The sequence below is a fragment of the Scomber japonicus genome, chromosome 8 (genome assembly GCF_027409825.1).
Source record: "Scomber japonicus isolate fScoJap1 chromosome 8, fScoJap1.pri, whole genome shotgun sequence".
Taxonomy (NCBI): Eukaryota; Metazoa; Chordata; class Actinopteri; order Scombriformes; family Scombridae; genus Scomber; species Scomber japonicus.
The window spans coordinates 13,522,574-13,538,826 of record NC_070585.1 but is presented as its reverse complement, the minus strand read 5'-3'; the positions used below and the strand labels follow the sequence as shown (position 1 = coordinate 13,538,826).

General features: G+C 42.2%; 1 protein-coding gene across 1 annotated transcript in view; it reads right to left on the bottom strand.

Annotated features, from left to right (window-relative positions):
- gria3b (glutamate receptor, ionotropic, AMPA 3b) overlaps positions 1–15,837 on the bottom strand; it is an 82,827-nt gene extending 66,990 nt beyond the window's left edge. The window contains exons 1-2 of the mRNA XM_053323369.1: positions 15,714–15,837; positions 15,066–15,224 (exon numbers count right to left, since the gene is read on the bottom strand). Coding sequence (XP_053179344.1) covers positions 15,066–15,224; positions 15,714–15,804 — 250 coding nt within the window. The 5' untranslated portion in view covers positions 15,805–15,837. The remainder of the gene's footprint in view (positions 1–15,065; positions 15,225–15,713) is intronic.
- Positions 15,838–16,253: the final 416 nt, after the last annotated feature.

Sequence of the window (16,253 nt, the reverse complement as noted above, 5' to 3'; positions counted from 1 at the left end):
CACAAGCTTGTACCTTCCTATCACTGGGGTTCATTTACTATTCTCTTTCCTCTCTTGTTTTTTTCTCTGCAGCCTTCAACCACCACCTCCTCCTTCTCTCCACCTGCCATCTTGATGATATAGTCCTGTACTTGTGAGAGTGGCTGATGTACAATCCCCAAGGAGTCAATGGCTCTCAACTCCATCTCCTTCTGACAGATATTTTCACCTTCAAGGTCTTACCATCATGCTTTGTTTGAACACACAGCAACACACAGGGCTGAAACATGGCGCAGGTCAAACAGACATACACGCCATTGAGAACTTGCACAATGTGGTGATTCTTTATCATCACTGAAATGCCTGAAATGTTTGAGCAACAAAAATCATTATGCAGAGCAAAAGAGCAGAAGGTTTGAACAAGGATGCTGTTCAAATGTTCAATATATTGGCCATTTTCAAAAGTTCAGATAACAGCGTTGTGATGACAGCTGCAAGATTTGATGAATAACCTATGGGGGGACATCAGTTTCATGATATATGCAGAAATCTCACTTTGCATGCCCTCGTCCACTGCATGTCATTTCTTGACACATGCAATTAAGGGCTATCTATGTGGGCAGATAACAGACCTAAACCCTTGGCCCTCGCTTCACCTCAAGAGCCACGCTCTGAGATCCCAGCCCATCACGTTGAACAAATAACAATCCCTTCTCTGACAGGCTTGTGCAGTCCACCATTTGCTGCAATGCAGAGGCGAGAGGAGTGCTACAGAACTTGTCTTATCCTCTAAAAGACGATCTCGCCCCACACCTCCCGGAAGATGTGACTACAGTACACGGTGGAGACAGCTGCTAAACACTGACCCTTTGAGTATGACTGTATGCATTTTTAAGGGGGATTCAACAGAGTATGAAACATGTAAGGCTTATGATATTCGGTAATTGGATTTCCCAGAAAGCTGGTGACAAAGTCCCTCACACACCACTAATCCTCCCAATCAGCACTGCAGGCCTAAAGCGTGCTCTTCGTTGCAGATGAATATGGAGGAAGGGAAGAGAATAGAGCGTGAAGCGAGGAAGAACGCAGGGATCGCAGATGAAGAGGGGTGTGGATTGTGCCATGACTGCATAAGGACGGACAGTCACTGAAGGCGTGCCAACATGTTCTAACACGCAATCTAATCACCATCTCAGTGCTGGGAGTGAGACGAGTTAGAATAGGAGGACAGCTGCAAAAGGAACAAACGAGACAGAGTTCAACATGTCAGACCACAACGACAAACATTCAAACTGTTGCTGTCAGAAGTGGTCTGAGGTTCTGCCTTCACAACAAACAGGGGAGATTAGCTTTGCTGAATCACAGGAAACAGATCCGTCTTGGACTTCATGGCACAGGCCTTGAAGAAAATAAGGCACAAGGAGAAAACTCTCAGCCCTATCAAAGAGATTAAAAGAATAGTTTAAGAAGATGCCTATAAATTATTTGACTTGACTGCAGGAGAGCTGGGCTCGCTTGAGTAAAGATTTGTGGTGATGTTTCAGGTGCAGAGCTCCGCACCCAATGGACTTGTTTTGAATCCAATTCTGCACAGCAGGGGAAATACCTGGCAGCTGAAAACCCTCTTGTTCCTGTTATTATTTGGATGATTGGGGAAAAACAAGCAGAGTTGTGGATTTCTGGCAGGCACACATATTTTTCCATCAATGTCAAAATACTGGATTGTATTTGCTGCCCCTCTATATACATCAGTAATATATGTTATTCAGTCTTGCCCACTAAACTAGTTCCTGTTTGTCATTTTCTCTTTTCCTCATTTGCAACATAGGACAGCAAGGAGTCTTGAATTTCCATATTCTAGTTACAGTGTGAACCAACATGAGGATAATGCTTCCTGACTGGTTGTTTCTGTCCTTTAGGGGGGATTTCAGATCTCTGAGTCTCATGTGTGGCTTATACACACATGCAAAGTCTGCCACATAGACAACCATGAGGGGATGAATATCTGCCACTCTCATGAGGTCCACTTCTTGCAAATGTAAAGTAAGCCTTTGCCCCCAGTGTCACTAATCAAATTACATGTCACAAGTCATATCCGATGGCAATGAAACAAACCAAGCCAAGTCATTGAGGGACTTGCATTGCGCAGCTTCATTACAGGCCTGTACTTTAAAATAGCACATCTCCAGGACTAGTCTCTCCCAGCTCTTTCTACGAAGAATAATAAAATATATCAATGAGGACCAGTTGTTTAACCTTGAAAACATCACTTAAAGAACTCCCTCTCCTTCTCAGCTTCAATCCAGCCTGGTTAAGTATGTAGAGTCCAACGCCACTTTTCATCTTATTAGTGCCCTTGCTGAGACAAGGCTTTGTCCCTGAATGATAATACTGGAGGTAGCAGAGAGAGAGAGAGAAATGGAAAACAGAGGGCTATGAGAGTGAGTGAGCAGTAATCCTATATATCTTTGAGAAAGCCCTTGAATATATCTTGCTTACCTTACTCTTCTAAAGCAAATTTTCCTTTAAAAAAAAAAAAGAAGAAGAAAAAAACATCAAAATCTCAGCAAGGGGTTTCACCTCAGAGCCATTTCATATAGCCACTTGGAGAGAGGAGACCAAGAATTTTCTCACATTCAATGAAAAGATATGCTCCATCTCACTTTTGTGGACCCTTCACTGTCTGGATATGTGCTGGGCACCAACAGCAATAAAATAATTTCACTGCAATTTGGTGGCAGTTAGATATCTTGTTTGAATGGTCACCATACTACAATGTAATCATGTCCCATATTCCCAAATATCTGTCAAATGAATAGAATATCAACAGTAAGAGGAATATTCCATTCACTTTCACTATGTTGGGGTGGAGACAGAAATGTCAGAGATGGGTATTTCAAAAATTTGATATCAACAATCGATCAAAGGTGTGTAGGGAATAAAGAACATAAAGTGTTCTGCTGCAGAGAAGAAAATACTCAGCTCAACAAAAAGTTCTGTGACTGAATGATGTATGGAAAAACACTCTTCTTAGACTATATAATTTCTCTAAGCAAATAAGAAAGATAATTTTACAGCCTATTTAATAACTATATGCTATAATTATATGGCACTGGACTCAAGCTTATATGAGCCATTAAAGTCATGAAACATAGGCAGTGGGAAACAGAAAGTTACAGTAGTATTGATTGTATACACACTTTTCTCAGACATTACATGAGAGACTAATTTTTGTCTGAAATTTTATGTCAGTCTGTGGTGATGAATCAGGTGCTGAGGCTATTTGTACCAACCCTCCAGGACTTGTGCTGGGTTTTGAAATCAATATAACATAGTGGCCAAACAGTGGAATTACAACTTGTGGGTCTGAATTGGGCCCAAAAAGCATTTTTCCCACACACAATCATTGGAAATTCTATTAGCCACACAGCCCTTGCAAAATGACTTATTTCACTGTCAGAATTTGATACTTTCAGTCTGATAACATTCGGAAAGTCTAAAGATCCACTCAACTGAATTGTGTTGTTAACATGATAATCAATATTACTGATGTGATATTAGATTAGTTCAGAGAGAGATTCACTTTAGATTAGCTGTATGGCAACAGACACATCACATTAGACTTTACTGAGGTGACGTTACATTGGTTGTATTAGTAACTAGATGGTGGCATTATTAAAGAGATGCTAAACTTGCAAACATAAACATGCTATTAACATAGATGACCAAAGTGCCATTATATTAGTTGTAGTAGTAACTGGCACAGTAGCTAGTAGCTAGATGTTACTAAAGCAATGTTAGAGGTACCAGTAGCTATAGATGATACTGAAGTGACTGTGGAGGTGGGCGTGGTTTGGGCAGTCAGCTGTCGGAGAGAGAGGCAGGGCAGAGCTGGCTCAGCAGGAGCAGGAGCAGGTGAGTTGATTAGCTCAGCTGGGGTGAGTTGACTAATCAACCTCTCTTTGTCTCGGCAGTAGTTGCTGGACTGGGATGAGCAGCACATGAAAAGTGCAGCTGAAGAAAAGGACTCCAAGTTTAAGTTTGTTTTTTGTGTTCTAAGTTTGTGTTGTCAGTGGAGATGGGACTGGACACCGGGCCACAGCACACCAGAGCTCTACAACAGTTTAAGTTCTCAAATAAAAAGCTCCAAACGTCACCTGCCTGTCTGTGGTCTCTCCTAGGAAAACCCCTCTGTGTCAGTGATTCTGCTACAGTGACATTTAGTAATTTATTAGTAACTTGCAACCGGGTGCACATAATGACAGGCATTACAAAGTGGGTTATTGGCTATTGGTCTGTGGTCGAAGTGACAGAATGTTTCTAAAGTGTGGTGAGAATCGCTGACTTTTCATGGAGAATAGGATAAAAAATTTGCAGTTCAGTGCTACCCCTCAGAAACCAGAGGTAAATGGGGAGTGGAATAATTAGCGCGTGGTATTGTGCTGCTGGTAATGATGGTTGTTGAGATGAATGAGAGATAATGCAAGCAGTTTGTTTAATGGGAAAGTTTGTGTAGAGTGAGGAACTTGAGGCTGCTGGACAATATAACCTGGCCCCCACCAGGGGATGCTGATGATGCAGCTGTTTCAGTGGAGGCGACAGGGCTCTGTGATGTCACACTTTCCGACAAAGGCAGTGATTGGGTTTGGCAAAGAAGCAAGAAGCGAGGGAAATGATAATGAAACAATCTGACTTTGTTGTTACTGCGGTTGAAGTGAATGCCTTCCCTTACAGGAATTGTTGGAGGGAGGTGACAGTTTAGTCACTGATGTCGGGTTCCATTTAAGACAGCCAGATCAATTGGTGGGTGCACCATGGGTTCACCATGGGATAACCCGGATTGAGAGACAGCTGATGAGGACAGAGCTGAAGCCACCTCCTCCAGCGCCTATGTCTGTCATGTCCATGGTTTTTAGCCCTCACTGATGGAGGAAAGAAAGTCTGAGATGTTATGGGAGGTTGAGTGGCGGTGCCGACAAGGCCAATATGTGCTGAACGGATGCTTGACTGTGGTCTGACTGCTGTGTCATGGCTGGGTTGATCTGCAGTTCGTGATCCATGGTGAGTTGACTTTTTCAAAGCGAATGTATCTGTGTTTTAGATAATGCAATTAGGCAGGAAGTATGATTTGTCTGTCGAGAAATCTGAGACAAAACAGCTAATCTAGTGGTGGCTTGAGCTTGTTACTGGAGTGACTGTGAGAAGGTAGACTTAGGCTGCATGCATGTGAAGCACAAAATACAAGAGCTGAGTTGGGGAGAGTTAGGTCATATTTATAGGAATGCTGGTAGTGGAGCAGTTGAGGTGTGAAACATTGCTAAATAACCTTCAATTAATGCATATTTGAGATCTAAATTGTGTTCTATACACAATTTGAGAGCAACGTTCCATCTTCAGATCCTTTAAGCGTAATAGCTTAGGAGTGGGACCTGTACAGTAGCAGCTGCATAGGTAGGAAGAAAATATGTTGCACAAAGTCCTGAGAAGAAAGCAGAGAACATAAAGCAAGTCTGGTGAGACTTAACTGTGCCCTTGACATATTTAAGAAAGGTATATTATTCAGTCTCACTGCCCATTTACAGTAAGAAAGAGCAAGGTATTCTTTCTCTTTAACCATCCACACATACTATGACTTCCTTTATGGTGAGTTAATTCCAAAGTAGACATCATGCCACTTTTGGCCACTGTCCACTTCACAGCCATTGTGGTTCTGCTATTGAATTTGTGCAGCTCATCTGCAGAGGCGTGTAAAGCCTCACACATCTACAGAAAGCAGATGCACAAAATTCAGCTAGGCTCAGTTCTATATAGAAGATAGGTATGTGGAGAGATGAAGGGGAAGAGTCTGTGCTATTTACTTACAATCCAGTTCACATCACACACGTGCACACACAGGCATACACAAACACAGTGGTTGGTCACTTCATCTCTCCATCTTCAGTGCTGTGCCTCTCTCCTCACTATTCCCTTCTCTCATAAACATCGCTAAGCCACTGATCTCTCCCAAGTCCTTTTTCATCATATTCTAGCACTGTCAGGGCTGCAAAGGGCACCAGCATCTGAGAGAAGCTTTCCATTGAGGCCTTTGGAATGGATTCACTCCAAACGGCCTTTTCATTCTGCAGCTGCGATGGATTAGCTCTGTCATGGGTCCAGATGAGGTTGCCTTCCTGATCTTGCACGCCATGCCATAGAAAATAAAGCCACACCACTGAGATAAAGACGGGAAGAAAAATAAAATTAAGGGACAGGAGTCACGCCGGGGGCTACCCATGGTCGATGATAGAACACTTCAATATTTCAACACACAGTCATGCATGGACACACAAACACGGACAGCGGCCGGGGAGCAACCGCCCACAGGTTTTACGTAGCCATGTGTGAAATGGCAAGAGCCACACAACAGCACTCTCCAAATTAACCATTGGAGGAAGAAACAGAGGAGGGTCATGGTTGAGCGAGCACATCATGTTCACTTAATTCTCACTCATGGGGATAGTAAGGGCTGAGGACAGGAGAACCACATTACAGATCATGTAAATATGACCACACCACTATATCATAATTAAATGTTTTTCTTTCTCTTTCACACCTATAAACGCATCAGTTTAGTAACTGTTAAGCAAGCAGTGATAGGATGAGTTCATGGACAGCAATGGAAACTGCCTCCTAGAGTGGCTGATTACCTTGAAGCCCTTTCAGTCGCCTACAACCAAATAATTCCCTGCATATTATTCATGATCATTTGATTATCGCTCCCATCTTTACAGCGTTTGTGCAGATTTGATTAAACTATTGTGAATCACTGAACAATCTGAAATATATTAGCGTGTGTTATGGTGACAAGGCAACACTTTGTTCCTCAGGCCTGCCAGAAGATATTTCTGTTTCAGTATCATCAGTTCTATATTCCAACACATCAACGAACCCTTCCCTGACACTGCTAGGGTCTTCAATCTTTTACTGCAAACACTGCAGTAATTATCTATAAATCTGCCCCTTGTCTCCAGAGGTGTTGGTCTGCATCATGTCTTTCATTACATAAGATGTGTTTAATATTAACCACAGAGGATATTCATGGCACCACATGTCTTATTTGCATCTCTATATCACTGCAAGGAATATGCTAATATGTGTTTTTTTAATTCCTCCTCTCCTTCAGCCTGTATGCTAGAGTGCCCATACACTAGTTTCACAAGGTTATGATGCTTCAGTGGCCCGGCGACTGTGAACTGTCACAAGCAATCAGTTATGATGGAGCCCTTGTTTCTGCACAGACATGCAGCTTTGGCAGGGCTCTGCTAGCGACTGCCTCTTTTGAAACAGGCCAGAAACGTGCAGAACAGTCTGCTCAGTCGGCAGACGGAGAGCTGGAAGCCCCGTTGCATTGTGATCCAATATTTACTAGTTGGGAGTGTACATCGTGACACTCCCTATTGATGCTTTGTATTCATCACAACACTGTCTGATGTCCTCTTCATTCTTGACTGTCTTTAGCAGAGAAATTATACTCTGCCACACACATACAGAGGGGAAGCCAAAACAATAAATAGCTGATAACACAGTCCAAGTGGACCAACAAGATTAGACAGCACATAGGTGCCAATACTTCTTTGTCTGACTTTCTCAAATAATAAAAGGCACAGAAGTGTTTTCTGTTCATAAACTGCCTGACCTTGGTCAGGACAATACAGTCAGTGGCTCCTATTGAGGAAGACCATACAGAGTTCTCTTTTTTCTTTTAGACTCAGTGAAGCCAGACCAATGCAGCAACTTCCAATGAAGCACGATGCAGATGTGCTGTTCCAGCTCAAGTAGAGGATTACTGATTCAATGATTACGGGGTATTGTAGGGGAGTTTAGTGAATGGCCAATAGCAAGCTGAGTGTGACTGCAACGGCTGCGGGAACATAGCTGTAATGGGCTTTGTGGGAAAGATTAAATATATATAAAGAGAGAGAGATAGAAAATAGAAAGACAGAGAGGAGAAGTAAAAATGCTGACTGCAATGTCAGAGATCTGTACAAGTGACAAGTTTTGAAAAGCTCTTCCTTTTCTCTTTCTTCACCTGCATCCCTGCCTTTTCACAACTGGTGCATGAGGGTAAATGACATTTAGAAATGAAAAATAATCTCTGCCTCAAACCACGTACCCCACTCTCCTTGAGAGCGTTTGCTCATTGAGAAAACAAAATGGAAAGCAGCCGTCACATGGAGCTCGGCTACTGGCAATCATATCCCTGATGCACCTGACATGAATAGTTCACAATAACAGCTTGGCCCCTGTTCATTTTTATTTCCAATGAACCAAATGTACAGCTTTTTTCTTATCATAAACACATTTTCCTTACAAAGAGCACAAAGGCAAAACTGTTTAATGCACCACTAAGATTTTATTTGTTTCCTCCAGTGTGGTCCCTTGTTGTGTTCATTGCTGTTTTTATATGGTCAGCCAGCTCCTCGTGTTCATCACAACGGAGTGCTGATCTCATCTTCAATAAGAGAACACAGACTTACCCTGTCATTGTTGACTTATAGTTCAGAAACCACCCTGTTATTTGAACAGTGGTGAGCAGATGTGTGGAGCATAGATGGGCTGTCATGTTGCATCATGTCTCCTGATGAAAAAGGGGCTTGATCTACGCCTTGCATTCATGAGTTTGCCATAAAGCTCACATATGGGTCAGTGTTTCACATGTTATTCTTAAGCCTGTACTTGGATGCTTAAGGGTAACATTATGGGGTTTTATTATTCAGTGGTGGCATAAATAGCTGTAATAGTTGTGAAAATGTTATCGTTGAACTGTTACAGCTGTACGGGGAATCCCATATGTCTAGCAGGACATTTGAAACACTCCTTGTAGTCCAAGAATTACTATTGTATACATCTTATCAAGATCACTTATCATGTAAAAACAATATACAGTTGTTCTGCACTGGCGTTGAAATTTATTTGAAATTATTGTTTGTTGTAGGGTGACGATATCTTGAGGGTGTTGTGACAGTCCATCCATAATCATTTCACCTTAATCCCCCTTCTCTCTCACAATTTATCATATTTGCCCCAGAAAACTGAGTAGATGGATATAGGAAATCAATAGGAAATTCAAAGACCCCGACATCCCCACTGCAGGTCTGAACACACCACAAAAGATTGATAACTGTCAGAGCCTGAGAGATCTTTGAAAATACCTATGAGTCTATAAGGTGAGCACTGATCTAGCGATATACAAGTCAGAAATCTGTCCCTGAACTATATGCTTTTTTTATAATCCATGGATGCTGAAATGGCCAAATGCCCAGTGTTTGTGAAGGATATATGGAGATTTGAAGCAAACAGAAGCGAGGCAGGAAAGCTGTTGTTTTATCAAACAACATCTGCCAGCGTCATTGATTCCAAGACAAATAACACCCCGACAGCAACACTTCTCAGGTTGGGTTTAAGAGGATCTTTTGATATTCTGATTAAAAATTCATTGTGTTGAATCTGCCTTGGAGTGTGTTCTATGTTTTCTATTCTGAATCTCATTACAGCTCCAGCCCTCTGCCTGGCTTTAAAGAAACAAATAAATGAAACTACAGTGGAGGGCATCTCATAGCCAGAAAATTAGGTCAAAAATAATGTTCCCTTTGGAGGTTTGGCCTTTAGAATAGTTCCAGCCTTTTATGTGTTTGCTGTATGAAAAAGGTTTAACCTCATGTGACCATGTGACCATAACAAACAGTACTAGTGATTGTAACTATAACAGTAAGAATTCAAGTAAATTGTAGGAAATTTAGGACAAGTCATTAGTATTTCATCAGAACTACATTTCTGCAATATACGCAATGTTTTGCTGTAATGTAGTTGCACTTAGCACTTTTGGTAACAATTTTACAATTTAGAATTCATACAAAATATTATTTTCTGCTGGACACTTTTAAACTCAAGTCAAATCAAAACATGCCCTTATTTCTATGCCTCATGCTATTCTATCTGAACTGTGCTGTCAGTGTCCTTTTTCTACTTACGTCCTGCTCCCCTCTTGGAGGCCTTGTATTTCCCAGAGCATGTAACCTCATCCAGGGCCGTTACTGCACAACTCATCTGACTGCGGCCTGCAACAAGCCACCTCAACAGGCCCCTGAGACTGCCTGGCCTGCTGGCCTCAAAATCCGACCGTTATGTTATTGTACGGCGGTTCATCTTTCTGCCAGAGACTCTGCTGTACAGTCACGATGAATCTCAAATATACTGTTCTTATTCTATTCTGTTATTATTCAGAATTCTTATTCTCTGCATTGTTTTTTCCATATCACACCATCCTACTGCTGAAAAGTGAGGCATATATTAAAAAATATATATTTTTTTTTCTTTTTCTAAAATTGTGTTAGCTGTGGGCACAAAGAGACACAGAGTAAGCCAGCAATATTTTTACCATGACCCTTGCTTTGGTTTAATGATGAAGTGTGTCATGGCAGCTTTTGAACAGAAAATCAAGATATACACATTAACCAATGAGTGAAGGGAGACTGACTGCGTTTGATTCTATACGCCTACAATGTGTGTGTATGTTTGTCTGCTGATGAGTGTGTGGCTATGTGCATATGCACACACATGCATGCATATGCACACGCCTTTGCGTCCATAAACAAACCTCCATCTGTGCCTTCAACACAGCTGGACTGTGATGGCGTGTCCCGATACAACCCCCCATAGCCTGGAGAAGTCTCTCCCACTCTCTCTCTCACACACACAAATGCACAAATGTGCTCGCCAATATAAGCAACCTCTAAAACATTCTTTAATTTAATTCTTTATTCTCTTGCTTTTTCTTACTGCACTCTTCTTCTCTATCCTCCCACCAAGCCCCCTCCACCCCCAACCCCTTTCCCAGCTTCTCCTGCCATGTTTCACTGGTCACACCTTTCAAGCTGAGTTGGAGTTACAGCCTGCAAGGATAAGAAGTGTGGCACCTCTACAATCACCTGAGGAGCTTTTCTCGACCATGGCCTGTCTCTGTCAGTCCATGCGCTGCAAAAACATGTCTCTCTTTTACTTTGTTTACCATCCATTCACACACCAACAACAACACCCCCAAAAGCTATACACAACAATACATGCGAAGATTTGGTAAGGGGCTTTTTCATCTGAGCTTCACAGCATATGCCATTTGCCACATGTGCTCAGTCATAGTGTAGGCCGCTGGCGGGAAGAGACTGTTGGGGTTTCTGGGCAACATGTGCACAGCTTGCACTCTTTGGGTGGGTGTAAAGGTCAGTGAAGAAGATGCTTTAAAAGATGTGTTGTGTCTAGACAATTAGGCTTGCTACTAAACATTTATGATAATCCTAATGAATTATATTGATGTCCAATACAGTATCCATGTAAATTCAAGCAACCGCTGGAGTTCTCTTCCTTACTATCACACATATTTTCTCATCCTTATGCTGTACCCAAGCTGACATTGCTAATCATGTGGATATTCCTCACTTATTATCACCATAGATCATCCTGCATTATGTGGAAAACAACATCCAACAATTCATTTTGATTCAAAATGACTATGCTAATACTGCAACATGAACTTCTATCATCACATAAGTCGTCTGCTATTCACTGAGAGTTAACCTCACCTCCTCTCCTCTCTGTTTACCCTAAGACACACTTGCACCTCACAGTCAGTCTGCTTTTATTTCTTGTCCTTCTCCTCTTTCTTGCCTTTAAGAAATGACAAATGCAATCACAGCAACACTTGTTTCATCCTGTCTTCTCTTCTATGCTCCTGCAGTGAGGCGGTTTCATCTACAGTAGCTAAGCGCGTCAGAAGAAGGTGGCTGAACAGTGCAGCCAAAAAAGCATCTTCTACCGCCAGCATTTAAAGACCTGGAGGATTCAATAAAAGAGGGGTAGGCACATGTAACAAGGCTGGCAGAGGGGACACAGACCATTAGCTTAATGACAGAATGAGGAATGAGGAATAGGCAGATGAGTTTCAAAAGCCAAGCATTGCAAAATTTGCCTTTAACAGGAATCAAGGCGAGTAATCTAATAAATAGCGTGGCAAGGAAAGGCGGAGGGGGGGCTTGATGTTTTTCTCGCCTCAGGTAGGAGGAAGAATAAGATGGGTAAACAGGAGAGAAAAGGATGGCGGTGTCATTAAGTTGGCTAGCTGTGACCATCAGGAACATTAATGCTGTCTGCTCTGCTTTCTTCAAACCGGTAGCCTTTGCTTTGAACTACCCCTGTTTTCTCTGTGAGCATACCTGACTCCTAGCTTCCACAGCTATTATGGACCCTGCACTGGTAATTACACATTTCACGATTTCTGATGTCACTTCAAAGCAACAACAGTCTTGCCACCAAAGCACAAATCACGCTGCTGCAGTACAAAGCCAAGCCTTAAGGATTACTGCAGCCACACATTGTTTTGCTGCCGGTCACTAATTCAATTAATAGCAAAAGGCTTTAAACTGACTTGAAAGAAACTGTTCTGACACAAGACTGTGCCTTCATTATACCTACGGATTTCCATACTTTGTTTCTAAAAAGCAAAATAAACTCCAGCGAGTTTAATTTGAATTACTGTGTGCATCCTCTTGTTCCTCTGCCTCTATTATATTACTTTTGAAGGATGTACAGCAAATGAGGGGGAGTGATCTACATGATGAGTCAGAGTGGAGGGCTTTGGCAGTGTCTGTCCCAGAGTTAAGAGAGAACATTGCACAGGAAAGCAAAACAACATCAGCTTCAAGAAAAGAGGAGTCCAAACAAAAACTGTTATTTCCACAAGTCTGGAGCCAGGTCTCATCTTGATCCAAGCAATGAAGCACTCCTCGAAACAGATTTACTCCCTAAAACCACAGAAATGCCACTTTTGTAAAAAATTTAGCTCAGACTGCCCCATCATAAAACAGATGTGCACTATTGCTGACAAAGGTCTGAGTCATCCACATGGGGCTATTGATGACAAAGGAAATTTGAATGTCCACTGAATAATTGTGACAGCTTGCAGAACAAACAGGGCTGACAAATCAAAAACTCATGCAGCACAGGAGGTCTTCACTCACTAGAGGCAAAGCCTCAAAGGCCTGGAAGTCAGCAGATAAGTGATATTTAATAACCGTCATCTCTATTTTGTTCACTACATTGGTAGAGACAATCTGAGGTGCTTGTGGACTGTTGTGAGCTCAGCATGAGCTGTCTGCGGTCTGTGAGCTCAGCTTGACAAGCGTCTCAGGGCACTACTTTGAAAAAATATCTCAGATCATACGTTACACAGATTAGTTCAGAAGGAAACCTGCATCTCAGACTGTTTTATGTGCAGTTTTTGCTCAACTTTTAATGCTTATCTTATGATAAAAACTTACACACGAAAAATACTTTTAGTGTGTATGTATAACACATCTGCTTGTATAATATAGCAGGCTACACATTCAGCATAGAAGAGAATTTTAAAGCAGAGCAGATTATAAATATGTACATCAAAAGGGAAAAAGATGCTCTCACCAAACATTATAACGACATTTGACAATTGCCCTCCTATTTTTGCATCACTGAGCAATAAATATCTTTGGAGCGCTGGTTTCGTTGCATCATTAAAAGCTCACAAGCTCTCGTGTATCTGAAGTTTAAGGCAGTCCTGAGACAGTGCTCTTGATGGAGATGCTAAGACGTGGCAGCAAGAAACGGGGCCATGGCTCCCATAGGAACCCCTTCCTCTCACCAAAGCTCTGTCTGCCCCTGAATTTAATTAGATTCTGATATCAAGCTTTTTCCTCCTATGCTTCCCTTCCTCTTCGACATGCGTGAAATTGCACAGCACTATCTATTATTTATTCACTCTCATTTGCTTATTGTTTCTTATGGATGCCTTCGTTAGGGTGCTTGCAGCTCTGTTGCCTGTGATATGACGCTCTGCTTCAGCTCCCTCACTGCTCAGACCCACCTCCTCTGCAGGTCTGAGCCCAACTCATTTGCTGGCGTTGGTTGGGGAGCTATGGATTTTTTTTCCCCTTTCACCCAATGACAGCACGGTGAGGTGCTATGAGGGCTGGGTGCTAATGAGCTGACTCTGCAATGCTGGGGGAGATGCTCTGTAACACAGGGGGAGTCAGAGGACGGAGCAGGCGGAGATGCTCTGGCGCACGGAGAGTCAGAGGGACCATTATGAGCATGCCACACAGTGGTAAGATGGACTGAACCACACCAATCAAAAAGCACTGTGTCTCTGAAGTCGGCCATTCAGCCAAACTAAACTCATCCTTTAAAATGACATCACAAAATGGCACTCTATTTCCTGCCTGTTTGTCCACTCTGTTTCTGCTGATTTCAAGAAACTGCAGCCAAAATGGGGTATAGAGGTTATTTGTGGGATCAGCCACATATCAAAGCAGCTCTGTGTACCAGTTGCACCACAGCAAGACCATAAACATATAATACGGCTCGTAAGGTAATGTGTATATAACAGATATTGCTATGTTTCATCCTCTGTGTGACTCATGAATGTGTTTAAATTAAAGACATTCAGAAAACACTTCCATCCAATTTTGTTCCACCACAAAGTATGCACTCCTCCAGCAGTCCTTGACACAGTGTTTGTGTTAGTGGCTGCATTCTCCTTTCAAGGCCAACATGTATAAAGCATGTTGCCAAGGGAACTTATTTTACAGCATGGAATTTATATATCTGTAAAATGTCACCTCAGTACAACTCAAGTCAGGCAAAAAAAAATATTATAAATGTGACAACAGCACTGTGGTTTCTAACCTTAGTCATTGTCTGTAAAATGTGTTCTGTAATGAATAAATACATAACAATTCTATACATAAAGTGGTACAATCCAAGAATGTTATGTGAGATGAATATTGGTAGAGCAATGTGTAGCTACGTTATAAAAATGCTGTTTCTATTCGCATTGCCAGAGACTCCATGAACCAGTGAGTGAGTTGAGATATCCACATCTTTGATTGAACTTGACTGCTTCCCCTGGATTGAGCTGTAAGCTTCTATAAGGTCCATATGAGTTTGACATAAATAATTCTGCTCATTCTGCTTGGACAGGAGTGGTGGGAATCCGGACATGACTGAAATAGAAGCACACTTACACGCATGAGTGACTGAAAAGCTGTTGGACGACTCGAGGTTGTCGACATTGTAGTTGAGGTGGAAAGGCTTTTCAGTGGTGTTTTGGTTGGTGTTGTAGAGTTGGACAGCAAACCTGAACGCGCTGTGCTCCTGCACCGTGGAACGCATGAACAGTCCCCCTTAAAGAGATGAAAACCAAGATCAGACAACGCTTTCACTGTCGTCTCTGGGTGAGTTTATGACATTGTATGTATGAGGAAGATCTCTAAACCAATAAAACTATACATGTGGGTAATTGTTTCTTTAAAAAAATTGTGTCATGTATTTTAGCACTTGACCAGTGCGCCTGACTCAAACTCCCCAGACAGAGCGGATGGACTGACCGTCTCCCCGCTTCTTTATTATACACTATACTTATTTTCATGCAGTGACTACAATAGCACAGCAAATACTTTATAACTAGCTGTACCTTTAATCTACATAGTTTATAGAATTAGCGGTCATAAGCTTGCAGCATAGGCTATATAAAATCAAGTTGGTCTCAATCATTGCGCAGAGCTCCGCGCTCCTTACAAATCTCTCCGGTACAATTTTTTTTTCTTGCAGTCTCATACATAATGTCCTTACATGCCACAATCTGTAGCCTTGGATAATAGCAAAACACTTACCGATATTGATCTGATTGGGAAATCCTGCGGATGATCTTCCAAACAGCCACAGTAGAAACAAAACCACGCGTTGTGCCATTTTCTCCGACATATCTGTTCAACTCCTTAAAGGGGTCTGTCTAAGCAAATTCATATGTTCTGGATGAAAGCGAAGGAAATCCAGAGGATAGATGATGGTCGGTCACAGTGCACCAATTAGGTTCATTGAGGTGCAGCCCAGCTGCAGAGCGGTTTTTGCAACTGAGAGAGACACAGAGAGAGAGAGGGGGGAGAGAGAGAGAGAGAGAGAGAGAGAGAGAGAGAGAGAGAGAGCGTGGGGGGAGGGAGGGGGGAGTGAGGGGAAGGAGCTGATCTGAACTCCGATTGGACCCGCCGCGGCAGGCCAGTGTTGGTCAAACTTGATCTCATGTTAAATGAAAAAGGCTCAAACAGCTAGATTACGACAGCTTGGAATAAACGCTGCACTTGTCAATATTAGCTTACTGTTGGACGAATCAATAGAAACACACAATCTCAGGTGGCCAATGACTCTGAATAGCC